Source organism: Pieris brassicae, chromosome 4, assembly GCF_905147105.1.
Source record: "Pieris brassicae chromosome 4, ilPieBrab1.1, whole genome shotgun sequence".
Classification (NCBI taxonomy): domain Eukaryota; kingdom Metazoa; phylum Arthropoda; class Insecta; order Lepidoptera; family Pieridae; genus Pieris; species Pieris brassicae.
The window spans coordinates 10,385,259-10,399,960 of NC_059668.1; the positions used below are offsets into that span (position 1 = coordinate 10,385,259).

Genomic DNA, 14,702 nt, shown 5'->3' on the forward strand with positions numbered 1-14,702 from the left:
ATTACTACTATCTGTATTTAAATAGTTGCATTTTGTAGGACATTGAGACTTGATGCTTGACATTGTCTGGGACCAAAATACAAATTGTCGATTGGCCGCTTGGCGCCTTTATAACTCCAGTTTTAAATTTGAATCTCAATCTTTACGTGTTGAACATTACGTATTCAATAAGGATTAGAAAACAAGTACAAGTCTACCCCCATAACTATATTGTAAAAATGCAACAACAAAATTCAGAAAATGAAAAGGAGAACTGTTTGACTCTTTTGAATAGTTCTTTATTGCAGCAATACAAAGAGTCCTTAAAGAGGTAAATTTATTAATATTTTTGGTAATTTGAATTAAATTTGTCGGAAGTAAAATAAAACGTCCAGTTTTACCTATAAATTGCAGCTCTTCAAACTTTATTTCAATTGCTGTTCTTAATGAGGTGCTGGATGAAAATATAGATCAACTGAACAAACATTCGGATTCTATTCTAGAGACTGCCAATAGTCTATTAAAAAATTACAATTATAAACACTCCACATGCAAAAGTTCGCTAAGGTAAATATGTACCAGCTTGTGGTTGGTTTTGTATGTAATACTTTTCATTTTAACGAAGTTTATACATTATTTGCAGAACATTTCCTGACCCTGTCTCACTCTTTGAAAAAACTGTAAGTTGTAAGAAATGTGATAAAAAAAATACTGATCTAAAACGTTTTAATAAAAACAAATGTAGTGAGAAATTGAAAGCTAATTTGCAAGATTTGCTTACCAACAGTTCTAGTCTAGAACAGGAAACTATATGTGATGTCAAGTTCAAACCTAAATGTAATAGTTTTAAACAAAGTAAAAGAGAGGCTCATAGTGTTGCTGACACAGGTGAAGATCCAGAACAAAACCTAGATTTTTCAGTAACAGATGAGGGTGAAAAGGCTCACAAGCATCAAGTAGCTAAGATTTTATTTAAAACAGCCAAAGAAACATTCTTAGCTTCCAATCCATCAGCTAAACGATCATTGGGAGCTTCAAGGAAAGCCCAAGCAAAGTTCATCTCTCCAATGATAGGAGCTCAGTAAGGATTTATTTTTATTTGTTATTTTTTAATTCTGGAACTAATAGGAACAATGAAAGATGTATTTAAATAAGCTGTTATTTTATTTACATATATTTATCTGGATATTATTTTATAACAATTTATTTGAAAATTTTAGAAAATTTATGTTATATTTTTATTTTACCAAAATTTAACATCTCATCATAACACATCATATTCTTTTTATTAGAGAAAAGCAAGATCAACTAAAAGAACCAGAAGTGACAGATGATAGACTAAAACATATTGATCCCAAAATGATTGAGTTGATTGAGAGCGAAATTATTGATAAAGGAACACCTATAGGTAAATTTTTATTGTGGTTATGAACAAACTAATAAAAATTACTAAACTGAATTAGATACGAAGTTCAATGCAAAAAAGCGCCATTGTTTTATCTTTTGTTCTCATCACAGAATTGGTATTTAATTTTAAATACTAAGCTTTCCTTGGATTTTATATATAGTATTATTATCTTTATTTTATTTGGTGATTTAAAACAAAGGCAACAATATATTACCTATAATATTATTAATAAATAACCAAAACTTTAATTCAAAATATCACTGCTATGGCTTAGTGGTAACATACAAAACTCTATCATAGTAACTAATATATAAAATACAGAAGTACAATTCAAAATATTATTTGAATTATATATTGTTGAACTTTGTGTCATTATTTGCTATTTAGGGTGGGACGACATAGCAGGCTTACAAATGGCAAAATCTGTCATACAAGAGGCAGTAGTGTGGCCAATGTTAAGACCAGATATATTCACTGGCCTACGGAGACCACCTAAAGGAATACTGCTTTTTGGTCCCCCTGGGACTGGAAAGACCTTAATTGGTAAGTTTAATTGAGGATTTCTTTGCACAGAAATTTACTTGATTGGATCTACACAACCGTAATATATTATGTACTCATTAAATACTTCCTCAATTGGTACCAGTGAATTAAAAAATAGATATACATATATCTAATCGCTATTTATATTATTCTAAAATAGCGTTGATTCTGAAAATTGTTAACAACTTTACAGTAATAGTTTATTTTTGTAAACGAAGTTTACTTTTTACGCTTTCCCCATAATTATTTTCTTTCTATCCTTGCCTGGAAGTGTCGCCTGTTAGCAAAATAATTTATTTTACTGACTTACGAACATGTACTTTAAAATCATCAATAGCGCTTTTGGTGAACTTGCATTGCTAAGAATTTTTACCCTTATGGAGCGTTCCAGTATTACGTAACGAATTTTTCCTCTTGTAAAACGTTACGATGCGGGGCGGGAATTAATTACGCGTTATTGTTAATATTATTTTCCACTTTCCAGTACTTTACACCACATAATGGTAAGTTATAAAGTAAGGTATAAAGAGTCATTGGGGTTGGTCACGAAACGTTTTACTATTGGATACAGAAATGTTACGGCGCGTTTCATGGGGGTCAAGAATCTCCAGAAATTACGTGACGACGTAGTACTTGAACGCTCCCTTAGTTATATACGGAGGCGTGGATCTTAGGTTTCTTCCTTAGGTACATGCCCTTCCCTTATTACGCATATTAGGATAATACATATTTGAGTATGATTGTTCAACATTCAACCAAGTGTTTGTCATCAAATTTTCGGCAACTCAGTCGTATCAAGATTCTATTTTATTTAAGTCCCAACTTAAAGAACACTTTAAGTTTTATGGATTTCGGTTTTTTGATATAGGAACTTCTAGCTCCATATTCACTCGAATGGTGGAGAAAAATATCGTGTAACCGATTTGCCTCAGACACAAAAAGTCGACGGTATGTGTCAGGTACAGAAGGCTGATCACTTGCCTATTAGATTGACAAACGCTCATGAAACAAATACAGAAATCTGAGGCCCATCTAAAAATGGTGGAACGCCACTGATTTATTTTTAACTAGGTTAATAATGTTATTAGGCATTTGCAGAAGGTTTATTTTTCTAAATTTTAATATTTTTCAAGGTAAATGCGTAGCAGCACAATGTAACGCGACATTCTTTAGCATATCGGCATCTTCGTTGACGTCAAAATGGATTGGGGATGGAGAGAAAATGGTTCGAGCGCTGTTCGCCGTCGCACGATGCCATCAACCAGCTGTAAGTACGCCAAACATCTTTGGTTTCCGATACGTTGTTGCGGTTTTCTAGGAGGATATTTTTTTATTTTTTTATTTACACGTCGTTACATTTAAAAAAATCAATGGCGCTACAACCTTTTTTTAAGTCTTGGCCTCAGATTTCTATATCTGTTTCATGATCATTTGTTAAATTACTAGGGCAAGTAGGTGATCAGCTTTCTGTGCGTGACGCACGCCGTCGACTTTTTTGGGTCTAAGGCAAGCCGGTGTCCTCACGATGTTATCCTTCACCGATCGAGCTAATGTTAAATGCGCACATAGAAAGAAAATCCATTGGTGCGCAGCCGGGGATCGAACCTACGACCTCAGGGAAGCCACTAGGCCACCACTGCTCTCGTTACATTTAAAGGAAAACATAATACATAAAAAATATAAGGGATTGCTAGTCTTATCACCAACAAGCGATGTCTTCCTGGCAACCCTAGTAAGTAAAAAAAATAAAAATGTTGGGTAAAATGCAAGAAGCGCATTAGTAGTATATCTTATAAAAACCAACGTTAATCTAAAATAATATTTTTTTAAATAAAAAAAACTAAAACCAAATCTACTAATCTCGCACATTTATGAATGCGATGGTATACAAAAGAATAAGAAATACAAAAATTACAAAAGTCACGAATTTTGTATGCACAAGAGTTTTAAAAGATGTTAGGGAGGTATTCAAACGTATAGAGCCGGGTAGGCTGTTCCACAACTATTGGCGGAGATCTCAAATGAATGATGAGTTGTGAGATGGAATTTCCAAAAAGTATCTATTCGATGAGCGTAATATATACATAATTATAAGGACCTGGGAATTTCATACATTTCTAATATTAGAGGGAGTTTTGGGATTGAAAAGAATTGAGTATAGAAGTTGAAGAAGATGAGCGTCTCATCTGAGTGGAATACCGAGGTACCCGAGTTGCCTGCGGAATTTAGACACATGTTCACATTTCCTAAGACCAAATATAAAACTGCAGAAATTCTGCAGCCTTGTCAAGCATCGATTGATCTTATCGAGCAGCTCATCCTTCATATCGGAGGTGCGCATCAGTCCGCAAAATCGAGAATAGGAAGCAGAAGTCATTACGCTAACATGGTTTTAGTGCGGATAGGAAGGAAATTAGCAAGACATTTTAGAGCATTAGAAGTGGTGTATAGTTGTGGCTTTTTCTTTCGATCGGCTAACGAAGTCATGGCAGAAATGTATATTTATTTAAATAAAGTGCGTGTTTCTAACTTACCGATATGTTTTAATTTTTAGGTGATATTCATAGATGAAATAGATTCTTTGCTAACTCAGAGAAATGACACTGAACATGAAGCAACGCGAAGAATTAAAACCGAGTTTCTTGTTCAGTTCGATGGTGCGGCTACAGGTACTAGATTTATTTTAATTAAGTTCCTAATAGATTTTAGTTCAGCCATTGCTTTTAGTATAATGAAAATAGCAACTGGTATTTGGTATAACAATGTGAAGTATTCAAAGGTTCAATTGCGCAATATTTTTTAAAGGATTAAAAAACTCCTTACCAGCGATTATGTTATTGTTTCATCTTCTCTCGTAAATATTTTTTACTAAATATATAGACATCCGGAAGGATATAAAGTTAGATATACAAAAAATAGGCATAAAAATGTATTTATGTAGAAATATTGTTTTACTTATAGGAGAGGAAGACCGTTTACTTATCGTGGGCGCAACCAATCGTCCACAGGAATTAGACGAAGCAGCGAGGCGAAGGCTGGTCAAAAGACTGTATATTCCCTTACCCGATGCACAAGTAAGACAAGGCCTTTTACGATTTTTTTTTTAATTTAATATCACTAGAATAACATTCGCTAATTTGCAGTTTTGGTTCAAAATTAATTCATTAATTATTGTCAAAGTAAAGGCTGTGAAGGTTTCGCCCCCATTGACTTACAATTGTCATGTCCTACGATATTTGTATAATCCAACAATTTCGTTGAAATTTCACGAGAAATAGTTTTCAGGTCTGATTTTTGAGCCCAGAATGTACGAAAACCATCCAGTTTGCAGCCTCCAACCAGTAGTCGTAATGATATGAATGAGTTGATAGGGGAAAGAGGGAAATACATTTACTGCGATTTCGCTCTTCACTCGTACAAAGTGTAAGCTGAAAACGCAGAGATGGATTGCTGGTACTGGAGGGGCAGCAAACTAGCTGTTTTACTCTAGAATATTGAAGTTTTCAGTTATGTAGGTACAATGACATCGGTAAAACATCACTAAAGCATCATGCAAAGATCTTTTTGATTTCTATGAGTTGGAAAAAAAATCGGTTTCCAAATTTGCCACCCTAAAAATCTGCCGTCCTAGATCTGCTAGCAAATCCATCTAGTAATTCCCGACACTCCTTATTACCACAGTTGTTTTGCAAATAGATTAAGCTCATATAGGGATAAAATTTATGTAACATCAAACTTAGTATGTCAAACTATGCTCGGTAAGAATAATAATTTAAAAAAATCATATAAATGTATTATAATTAGCTTTTCGATTGTTATACTATGACGCTACGAAGTCGTAAGAAACACCTCGTAATCATTTGTAAATATATTAAATATGGACTTATTAATCTTGAATATTTATGTGATAAATTAACGAGGAAACTTATATTCCAGGCTCGCAAGCAAATAGTGTACAATCTGCTCAAAAATGAAAACAACGAGCTCACATCACAAGATATGAGTGATGTAGCTCATTTGACAGACGGTTATTCGGGTGCTGACATGAAATCTCTGTGCTCTGAAGCCGCTATGGGTCCTATTCGAGCTGTGCCACTGTCACAGATTACTACTATTGATAGAGATATGGTATGACATTCAATATAGGCTATATGTATATACGATTATTCTACTGCTATTTATCTTTATACAAATGACTATAGGACTAGTATACTTTGGCTTAGTTATAATAATACTTTATGAGTATGTATTACTTCACTTTTTTTTAGTAAAAACTCAAACAATAATTACTCATAGAATAAATAAGTTAGTAAGGAAACGGAGCTAATTTACTTCTTGTAAAATATTTTTGTATATTTCTATGTTATCTCTAGTCAAATTATGTGTTATAGGTACGACCAGTAAATGCGCAAGATTTCAAAGACGCTCTCAAACGAGTGCGTCCCAGTGTTTCTCAAGACGATCTCGGCCAATACATTAAGTGGGACAGAACTTATGGTCAGGGTTTCTAGATGATTAAACTTTGCAAATTAAATGGCTCTTTTATTACTTTCACGGTAGAAATATGAGTTATTAGCATTACTCAGAGTATTTCACTAGTCACCTTTGTATAATTACACGTTTTAAGAACATTTACCGGGTGGCCAAAAAGTCGTGGATCGAACGCAACTAGGGGTTAGATGAGGCCATCAGCTGCAAAAAATTGTCCTTCAGCTCAACCCCTGCAGAGTTATAATTTATTTAGCGTTTTCATTTTTTTTACTAATTCTTACTAAAATAAAAAAATATACACCTGTATCTTTTAAATAATATCCACTAGATTAGTTCTGATGAGTCCTTGCGTTAGACATACTATTTATCGTTGTTTTTTTGGTGTATTGAAGTTGTAAATAAAATACTCTACCCAAAATTGACCCTGTTTTACAAGTTTTGGCGCTTTTGATAAGGATTCTGAGAAGGTATTACACATGGCCGTGAGTGGCTCTTATTTCTTCCTATAATAAAAAAGTCAATTTTCTTATGAAAACAATAAATAAATTATAACTCTGCATGGATTGAGCTGAAGGACCTCCCGTATAACAACTTTTTGCAGCTGTTGGCCCCATCTAAAGCCTAGTTGCGTTTGATCCACGACTTTTTGGATAACCTGTATACATCTGTATTAATAAAGAGAGTGGTAGAACACTTGACATTTTCGATTCTTTCAAAATAAACATTGATAACAATGTATCAGTAGATGACAATATCGGTTCTTAGGGAAAAAATGCTTTGCTTAAATGTGCCACCAATTCTATCAAAATTTATTATCAATGTGCTCAGTGAAAGATACATTAATTTATTTATTGAAGATGTCAAACTATCTCGGACTGTATGGAAAGGATTACCACAGGGTTCTGTACTCAGTCCTTTGCTTTATAACATCTATACGTACGATTTAGAATCATCATTGCAGGAATCAGCTAACGTACTACGATATGCAGACGATCTCCTTATATACAAATCGGGCAAATCGATTGAAAAAAATTGCCAAGCTCTAACATCTTCCCTCTCATTTTTAAAATTATGGTTAAAATAGTTTAGACTTAACTGTATCCAAGAGTAAGGTTGTGTTGTTTTCCAGAATGCGTAGGCCTCCCCCGGTCCAGGTAAAGTTCAGAAGTGTAATGGATTACGGTACTTCCCTGTAGGAACCAGGCAATGCTTCTGCTTTTAAAACATTAGATAGCATTCAGGCAAAAGCAATAAGAATAGTCCTAGGAGCTATGAAGTCAAGTCCAATCACCTGTATGAGAGCCGAATGTGTAGAGCCTCCATTAAACTTACGACGGCAATTCCTGTCTGATAAATTCCTATTTCGTTGTGTCCAATTCAGTAACCATATTCTAACACCTAAACTGACTTGCCTAACATCTATAATCCCCACTTTTAGTTATTGGAAAAACAAACGCCCACCGTGTTTGGTTGAAAGTTACAGAAGATTTACTTCTCTTGAGGCTCCTACTCACCAAGCAACTTTTAATCCGTTGTTCAAATATAGTTACGATTCCCTTGTAATCTCTCCTGATATACATACTAGCACGGGTCTTGTGAAAATTGAGCAAAACCAAAAGCTAACATTTAACTATATTGTTGACACCAAGTGGCCACGATGGCATCGAATATTTACAGATGCATCTAAGCGTTCTAAAGAAGGTTGTGTAGGTGTTGGTGTACTGCACTCTAATTACAATATTGTTCAAAAAACTAAACTCCCTCCTGAAACCTCCGTGTTCACTGGCGATTGTATTGGCCTAGTTAAGGCCATAGAATACATCCTTCTTTAGTAGAACTTCAAAAAACTGTATTTTTTACAGATTCACTGAGTTCTTTAAATGCCCTAGCCCGGTTCCCGTTTGGCTCACATTATCAATTCCCTGTCATTTCTGAAATTAGAAACCTGCTATTGAAATGTTTAAAAGAAAACTATTCCGTATCGTTTGCGTGGGTTCCTGGTCACAGTGGAATATCTGGAAATGAGAAAGCCGATCGTATAGCCAATGAGGCTGGTGGAGGGATGGAGGTGGAGAGTGGAGATGTGGATATTTTTAGAAATTATGCGCATGACTTGATGGCTCTTTCTGGGATTTATCTCAGGAATTCGTGGACTGAATCCTGGGCCCAAGATAGTCTAAAAGGTCGCCATTATCGTGCTATTCAACCTTTTATACGTATTAAGCCCTGGTTTTGGAGTCTAAGATTCGGCAAAAGAGTTACAACAATATTGTCTCGTATGCGACTGGGACACGTCTGCACCCCAGCTTATCTTGCTAAGCTAAATATAATGATTCGAATTCGAACCACATCATGTTTGTTTGTTCTCGACGCGACCGGTCGGCTCTTCTCGAAGGTCTCATTTCCCTTCATCCATATCCTGTTTACTTGCAACATTAGACCCACATGTATATAAACTTTTAGCAGCTTTTATCTTAAGTAATGATATAAAAATTTAGACAATATGAAAGTAAATTTATGTAAATATCTTGTCTTACACTCCTTTTTTATGTAGCTCTATAAGAATTGATCTTTTATTTTTTAGATTTAATTTCCATTCTTAAATTTCTTTCCCTTTGATAATTATATTTTTTTTTACCCGTTTCTCTGTTTTTACCCTGGGCCACAATGCACAAACCGTGCGGGCCATTAAAAAAAAAATGTATCAGTAGCGACTGGCGATGTGTTTTGATCAAGTCAAAACATGTTTTTCTGGCGCGATTTCATGAAGTTATTGTAATTATTATATTTTATAATATCTTTAAAAATGAATATTCATAACAGAGTGGTGGTATTAATTGACATGGACTGTTTTTATTGCCAAGTTGAAGAAAAGCTAAATCCAGAACTAAAAGGAAAACCAATTGCTGTTGTGCAATACAATCCATGGAAAGGCGGAGGGTATATATTAAACTGACGTTGTTTATAGTTAAATGTATGTATTGACGTGGTTGGCTACAATAAATATCCGATTTATGTTGTTAGAATAATAGCTGTGAACTATGTAGCAAGAGCTATGGGTGTTACTAGACACATGAGAGGAGATGAAGCCAAGGAGAAGTGTCCTGAAATACAGCTACCTTCTGTGCCATGTTTAAGGGGAAAGGCTGATATTTCCAAGTAAGATAATTTAACAATTATTTGTAAAATGGTATTAGGTAAAAATGCAATGTGTCTTACTAATAACATTACACATGTAACGAACTTCACTTCAACACCTTTCATTTTTCTCATTGTGTAATGTCCTAAATTAAATGTAGTTTACAGTAAACTTATCTTATCATTTATTCCTTAACAGATACCGAGATGCTGGCAAAGAAGTTGCCAAAGTTCTACAACGGTTTACAACACTGTTGGAAAGAGCTTCTATTGATGAAGCATACTTAGATATAACAACACCTGTAAGTCCAAAGCATAATAACAAAGTAGACATAACTTACATCTAGGTTAATAATAACTAATGGTATGTTGTTGTTACACTAAAATCTGTGTAATGTCTTATGTTGTACTTTTTGTTGGGCAAGTCTTTTGACTGACTTGGTGGGTTAGTAATGGATATTAAATAATCAACTTATTTTTATTAAAACTGATCCTATGTCCTACCAAAACAAAGATTCAGGTTAAGAGAGATAGACATATATTTGTTAAATATTTGTCTTTTAGGTTCAAGAACGTCTAAAAATTATCGATATAAATACAATAAGTACAGACATGATACCTAATACATTTGCTCTCGGATATCAACACATAGATGAGTTGGTGTCTGATGTACATAATTATGGAGGAGATTGCATGGAATTTGATATAGAACACACATCACGGTTGCTAGTAGGGGCTGTGATTGTTAGTGAAATAAGAGCTGCTGTATATGAAGAAACTGGTATGAAGTGTCAATTCAAAATTAAATTAGATATTTACAACACTCTTTACATCAGAGATCAAGCAAGTTTGGAACTACATTTGATGGCAACTGAATATTAAAAATTTTGGTTTTATGTTTTGTATAAGTAAAAATTGTATAAGTATATATAGGCTACAGTTGTAAGAGTGCTACTTTTGATGTGGATTGAAGACTTTAATATTTCATTGTTGTTATACTTCCTAATTATTATCATTACACTCCTAATAAGGTCAGTTTGTGTATGTCATCCAGTTTAACACCAAGCTAACAAATACAAAAATAGTGTTGTGACAGTTAGTTCAGCTCTTTTATTAGTGACATGTAGCATTGCTAGTGCATTTTACATAAAAATAAATATTATTTGTGTTGAAACGCAAAATACATTACTCTTTGATTGGATTGAAATTTCAGGCTACCACTGTTCAGCTGGCATTGCACACAATAAAATTTTAGCCAAGCTCATATGTGGAATGAACAAACCTAATAAACAAACAATACTACCAAAACATAGCATTAATTTGCTGTATCAGTAAGTTATATTTTAAAGTAATGTAAAGTATACTAATTGTAAATAGTAAAACATTTAACATTGTAAAACTCTACTAATCATTTTATTTTTTAAATCTTTGTTGAAAATTGGTCAAGAACTCATAATTAGCTGTGCATAGCTTCTAAGAATTCTGATTGTTGTTCTAATCTTTTCATTTTTACACTAATTCTGATTAATATTTGTTGTAGAACATTACCACTAAAAAAAGTAAAGCACTTGGGTGGAAAATTTGGAGATGCAGTATGTGAAGCTTTAACAATTAAACTAATGGGAGAACTACAAAAATTTTCTGAAAATGAGCTACAAGTGAGATTTGATGACAAAAATGGGTATGTATTGGCATAATAAGTTGTTAAAGTTAAATTTAAAAATTGTACATGGCTATTTTTATATAGCCCATATAAATGAGTGTAGTGTATCTTATACTTTAAATTTTCAGAACATGGCTTTATAATATAGCACGTGGCATTGATTTAGAGCCTGTCCAAGCTAGATTTAATCCAAAAAGTATTGGATGCTGCAAACAACTTCGTGGGAAATCTGCTTTAACAACATTAGATAGTTTAAAAAAATGGCTTAAAGACCTTGGGTATGAAATTGAAGATAGATTGGAAAAGGATGCCTTAGAAAATAATAGAACCCCTAAACAGATGGTGGTTAGTTTTTCTACTCAAACCCAAGATGGTAGGGATGTTAGCAGTAGTAGGTCATACAATTTTACCTCTGAGGATGAAGTATGTGGGGATTTATTTTCAACCAAATCTCTGGAAATGGTTTTAGACAGCGCTGAAGGATGTAAATTGAAAGGTAAAATAATTTATTTAGTACACATTCCACTTTACTAGTGAAATAGATGATTAAAGACTTGTCCTTTTCAGATGATGAACCTGATCGAAGATTAAAAGCACCAATAAAATTTCTGGGTATAAGTGTGGGCAAGTTTGAAGATAATGATACCAAGAAAACAAAGAAAATTAAAGATTACTTTATCGCTGGTTCCTCTACAGTACAAAGTACTAAAGAAAACTTGAAATCTGAGAGTGTAGACACAAAATGCTGTAGAAAAATTGCTGACAAAGAACATGTATTTAGAAAATTCTTTCAAATAACAGAGAAAGGAGCAGAACCTCTATGTGGTAATGCAAGTTCATCAAAAACTAATATTAACAATTGTAAAACAAAAGACCTAAAAAGTGACGTTCATGGAATGGAATCCAGCCTAGAAAGACAAGAATCATTCTTTGCTAAGTTTTTAAATAGAAATCCAAATGAAAAATCAACTACACCAGTATGTAAGGTAGAAACTTGTGGTGATGAAAGTAATGATACCAATTACTCTGGATCTACTATTGATGAAGAGATAAATAAAAGTATGGCCATGTGTGAAGATGATCCCTTAGAAGTAGACAGGGTCAGTAGTATGAGGCAACTACTTAACACATCTAAAGTAGGAAAAGATACCCCTAATTTGGAAGAAAATGTGCAGTCAGATGTAGCTAGCAATATCGTAATACTTGAACCTAATATAGAAGTAATACAATGCTTAGAGTGTGGGAAAAACATATCTTTAGACATGTTTGATATTCATGCTGATTACCACCTTGCTTTAAAAATAAGAAGTGAAGATAGAGAGCAGATACGAAATAAAGTTGAAAACAAAAAGAAAGAAGTGGCAAAGAATATGGAATCATACAAAAAACACGAGGAAAATACAAATAAATCGATTGCTAACTTTTTGGTTAAAATTGATGAAACTATTCCATGTAAAATGTGTTCTGAATGTGGAAGCAGGGTTCCATTGGAAAAATTTGAAGAGCATTTGGATTTTCATGAAGCTCAGAGATTAAGCAGAGAAATAAATAGACCATCACTACCTGTAAATAGTGCTAAGAGGAAAAGAAAATCTGCTTCACCCCTTAAGAAACCCAAAATGCAATGTAAATCTATAGATCTGTTTTTTAGATGACTTTTAGCCTACTTCTAAATATGTATTTATCATGTACATAATAAAAGTAATTTGTTTATTTTAACATTCATTGCCTTTATTCTTCAATGCTTAAAATTCTAGAGCCCTACTTGAAATAAAACAACCTTTAGACAAATTAATTATATTTCATCTAAACGCTGTAAATTTCGTTTTGGACCTTCCTCCAAGCGTCAAGAGGGCCGTGCTCGGGCCGGTACTTGACGTTGCATCCATCGTTGGCGAAACGTCCGTCATCTCGCAGACGCTCGTATTCTTCACGTTCGTAAACAGTGAAGCCCCACTTCTTGGAAATGTAGATCTAGAAAGAAATTAATTTTGAGAACAATAGATATAGGTCTGCCCAGCTTGTTTGCATCAGTTATCATGGTTAGACTTGTACAGATAATTAAAATTTCTGTCCTCCCCTTTAGACAAATATTAAAAATAATATATGGTTGATAACATTTATAATATTCAAATAACATACATTATATAAATTGTTACCTTCCATATATTTTTTTTTATATTTAATCATGCTTAAGAATAAAAGTATAATTAAATCTACCTTCTGACGACCTGGGAACTTGAACTTGGCACGACGCAGAGCCTCAATTACTTGCGCCTTCCAACGGTCACTTGAGCGCACTGACATAATAGGCTGTCCAATGCGCACACGTGCCACTGTACCTTGGGGTTTACCGAAGGCACCTCTCATCCCAGTCTGGAGCCTAAAATCCCATATTTGATATATGAAAAACTAGCCTCAGTTATGTACAACATTTGGACATGTGGAACTACTTGTAAATTTTTAACTTTATGACACATTGAACATTATAATAGGTACCTAATATTAAGAGTAATAAAATAAAAATGTTATTATAACAAATTATTGTCCAGGGTTAAATTTGTACATATTAAAACATGTTAAAAAGTGGATCTGGCCATATTATACAATAATAAAGGGAGTTTCATGTATTACCAGCATAAAAAGCAAAATTTAACATTACGCAATATATGTTAATACACAATATTAGACTTTGTACCTATTATTGCTGAAGGCTGCGCTTTGGATGACGTGAAACTTCAAGACCATAAATATCACAGAAACTTTTGTTAACTACATTTAAATAATTTTAATTTTGAACCAGAAATTCATTTAAGAGATCAAAAGTTAATTATAATACACATTAACAGCACTCACCTATCAGCTCCAGCGCACGATAACATTTTATTGATACGGATAACGTGGAATGGATGGAGCCTAATGCGGATGTGAAACTGATCTTTACCACAGTTTTTGACGAGGTACTTGTTGCAGCAGATACGGCCTGCCTCCAAAGCTTCAGAACTTAGCTGTTCGTACTCATCCGACACCAAGTGCACACATAGTGGAAAGTCATCTACGGCAGCCTTCTTTTTACCCAAGTCGAATATACGAATTTTTGGGTCAGGCACACCACGACAGAATCGTGACTTTGGGTAGGGTTTGTTTTTACAATACCGATAACTGAAAAGTCAAAAGAAATTAAATTGATTAGCACTTAAAACTACATAAGAGAAAATCACAACAATATAACCAATATTTACCATCTCGCTGGCCGGCGCCCCATGATGCCCTGAAATATATAAAAAAACACGCTTAGTAAAACAGAATTATGTTTCAGACACAAGTTTTATGTATAAATATTCAATATATTAAATGATTTTATTCGATTTTAAAACAGAAACTTCTCGCACCTTCAATGAGACACACAAGACGTCGTAAAAGAGAGTTGTCAAAATTATCGCAACTCGTTTTTATATCGAGATGTAAATTGTCAAAAAT

The 14,702-nt window shown here is 33.8% G+C and overlaps 3 protein-coding genes across 3 annotated transcripts; 2 read left to right on the forward strand and 1 right to left on the reverse strand.

The window, feature by feature from the left end:
- The first annotated feature begins 54 nt into the window (after window positions 1–54).
- LOC123709008 (fidgetin-like protein 1) lies at window positions 55–6,464 on the forward strand. Its single transcript, XM_045660083.1, has 10 exons — window positions 55–310; window positions 394–546; window positions 623–1,060; window positions 1,272–1,387; window positions 1,775–1,930; window positions 3,064–3,197; window positions 4,485–4,599; window positions 4,892–5,004; window positions 5,867–6,058; window positions 6,322–6,464. The coding sequence occupies exons 1-10, from the start codon at window positions 219–221 to the stop codon at window positions 6,439–6,441; spliced, it is 1,629 nt and encodes a 542-aa protein (XP_045516039.1). The 5' UTR covers window positions 55–218; the 3' UTR covers window positions 6,442–6,464.
- A 2,669-nt stretch (window positions 6,465–9,133) lies between these two features.
- Window positions 9,134–12,941, forward strand: LOC123708205 (DNApol-eta). Its single transcript, XM_045658785.1, has 8 exons — window positions 9,134–9,361; window positions 9,446–9,580; window positions 9,759–9,861; window positions 10,124–10,340; window positions 10,773–10,890; window positions 11,100–11,240; window positions 11,351–11,718; window positions 11,790–12,941. Exons 1-8 carry the CDS (start codon window positions 9,228–9,230, stop codon window positions 12,875–12,877), a joined length of 2,304 nt encoding a protein of 767 aa, XP_045514741.1. The 5' UTR covers window positions 9,134–9,227; the 3' UTR covers window positions 12,878–12,941.
- Window positions 12,942–13,003: 62 nt separating this feature from the next.
- LOC123708206 (60S ribosomal protein L10) lies at window positions 13,004–14,681 on the reverse strand. The gene is made up of 5 exons (XM_045658786.1): window positions 14,615–14,681; window positions 14,465–14,493; window positions 14,079–14,384; window positions 13,443–13,605; window positions 13,004–13,196 (listed from the first exon to the last, which is right to left on the reverse strand). Exons 2-5 carry the CDS (start codon window positions 14,485–14,487, stop codon window positions 13,029–13,031), a joined length of 660 nt encoding a protein of 219 aa, XP_045514742.1. The 5' UTR covers window positions 14,488–14,493; window positions 14,615–14,681; the 3' UTR covers window positions 13,004–13,028.
- Window positions 14,682–14,702: the final 21 nt, after the last annotated feature.

Excerpts from the sequence above, each read along its gene's own strand:
- LOC123708206 (XM_045658786.1), bottom strand. The coding sequence starts at position 14,487 with ATGGGGCGCCGGCCAGCGAGATG. Across the intron at positions 14,385-14,464 it reads GGGCGCCGGCCAGCGAGATG|TTATCGGTATTGTAAAAACA; the intron begins GTAAATATTGGT and ends TTGACTTTTCAG. Across the intron at positions 13,197-13,442 it reads AGTTCCCAGGTCGTCAGAAG|ATCTACATTTCCAAGAAGTG; the intron begins GTAGATTTAATT and ends ATTTCTTTCTAG.
- LOC123708205 (XM_045658785.1), top strand. The coding sequence starts at position 9,228 with ATGAATATTCATAACAGAGTGGTGGTATTAATTGACATGGACTGTTTT. Across the intron at positions 9,862-10,123 it reads ACTTAGATATAACAACACCT|GTTCAAGAACGTCTAAAAAT; the intron begins GTAAGTCCAAAG and ends TTTGTCTTTTAG. Across the intron at positions 11,241-11,350 it reads AGATTTGATGACAAAAATGG|AACATGGCTTTATAATATAG; the intron begins GTATGTATTGGC and ends TTAAATTTTCAG.
- LOC123709008 (XM_045660083.1), top strand. The coding sequence starts at position 219 with ATGCAACAACAAAATTCAGAAAATGAAAAGGAGAACTGTTTGACTCTT. Across the intron at positions 1,388-1,774 it reads TGATAAAGGAACACCTATAG|GGTGGGACGACATAGCAGGC; the intron begins GTAAATTTTTAT and ends TTTGCTATTTAG. Across the intron at positions 1,931-3,063 it reads GACTGGAAAGACCTTAATTG|GTAAATGCGTAGCAGCACAA; the intron begins GTAAGTTTAATT and ends ATATTTTTCAAG.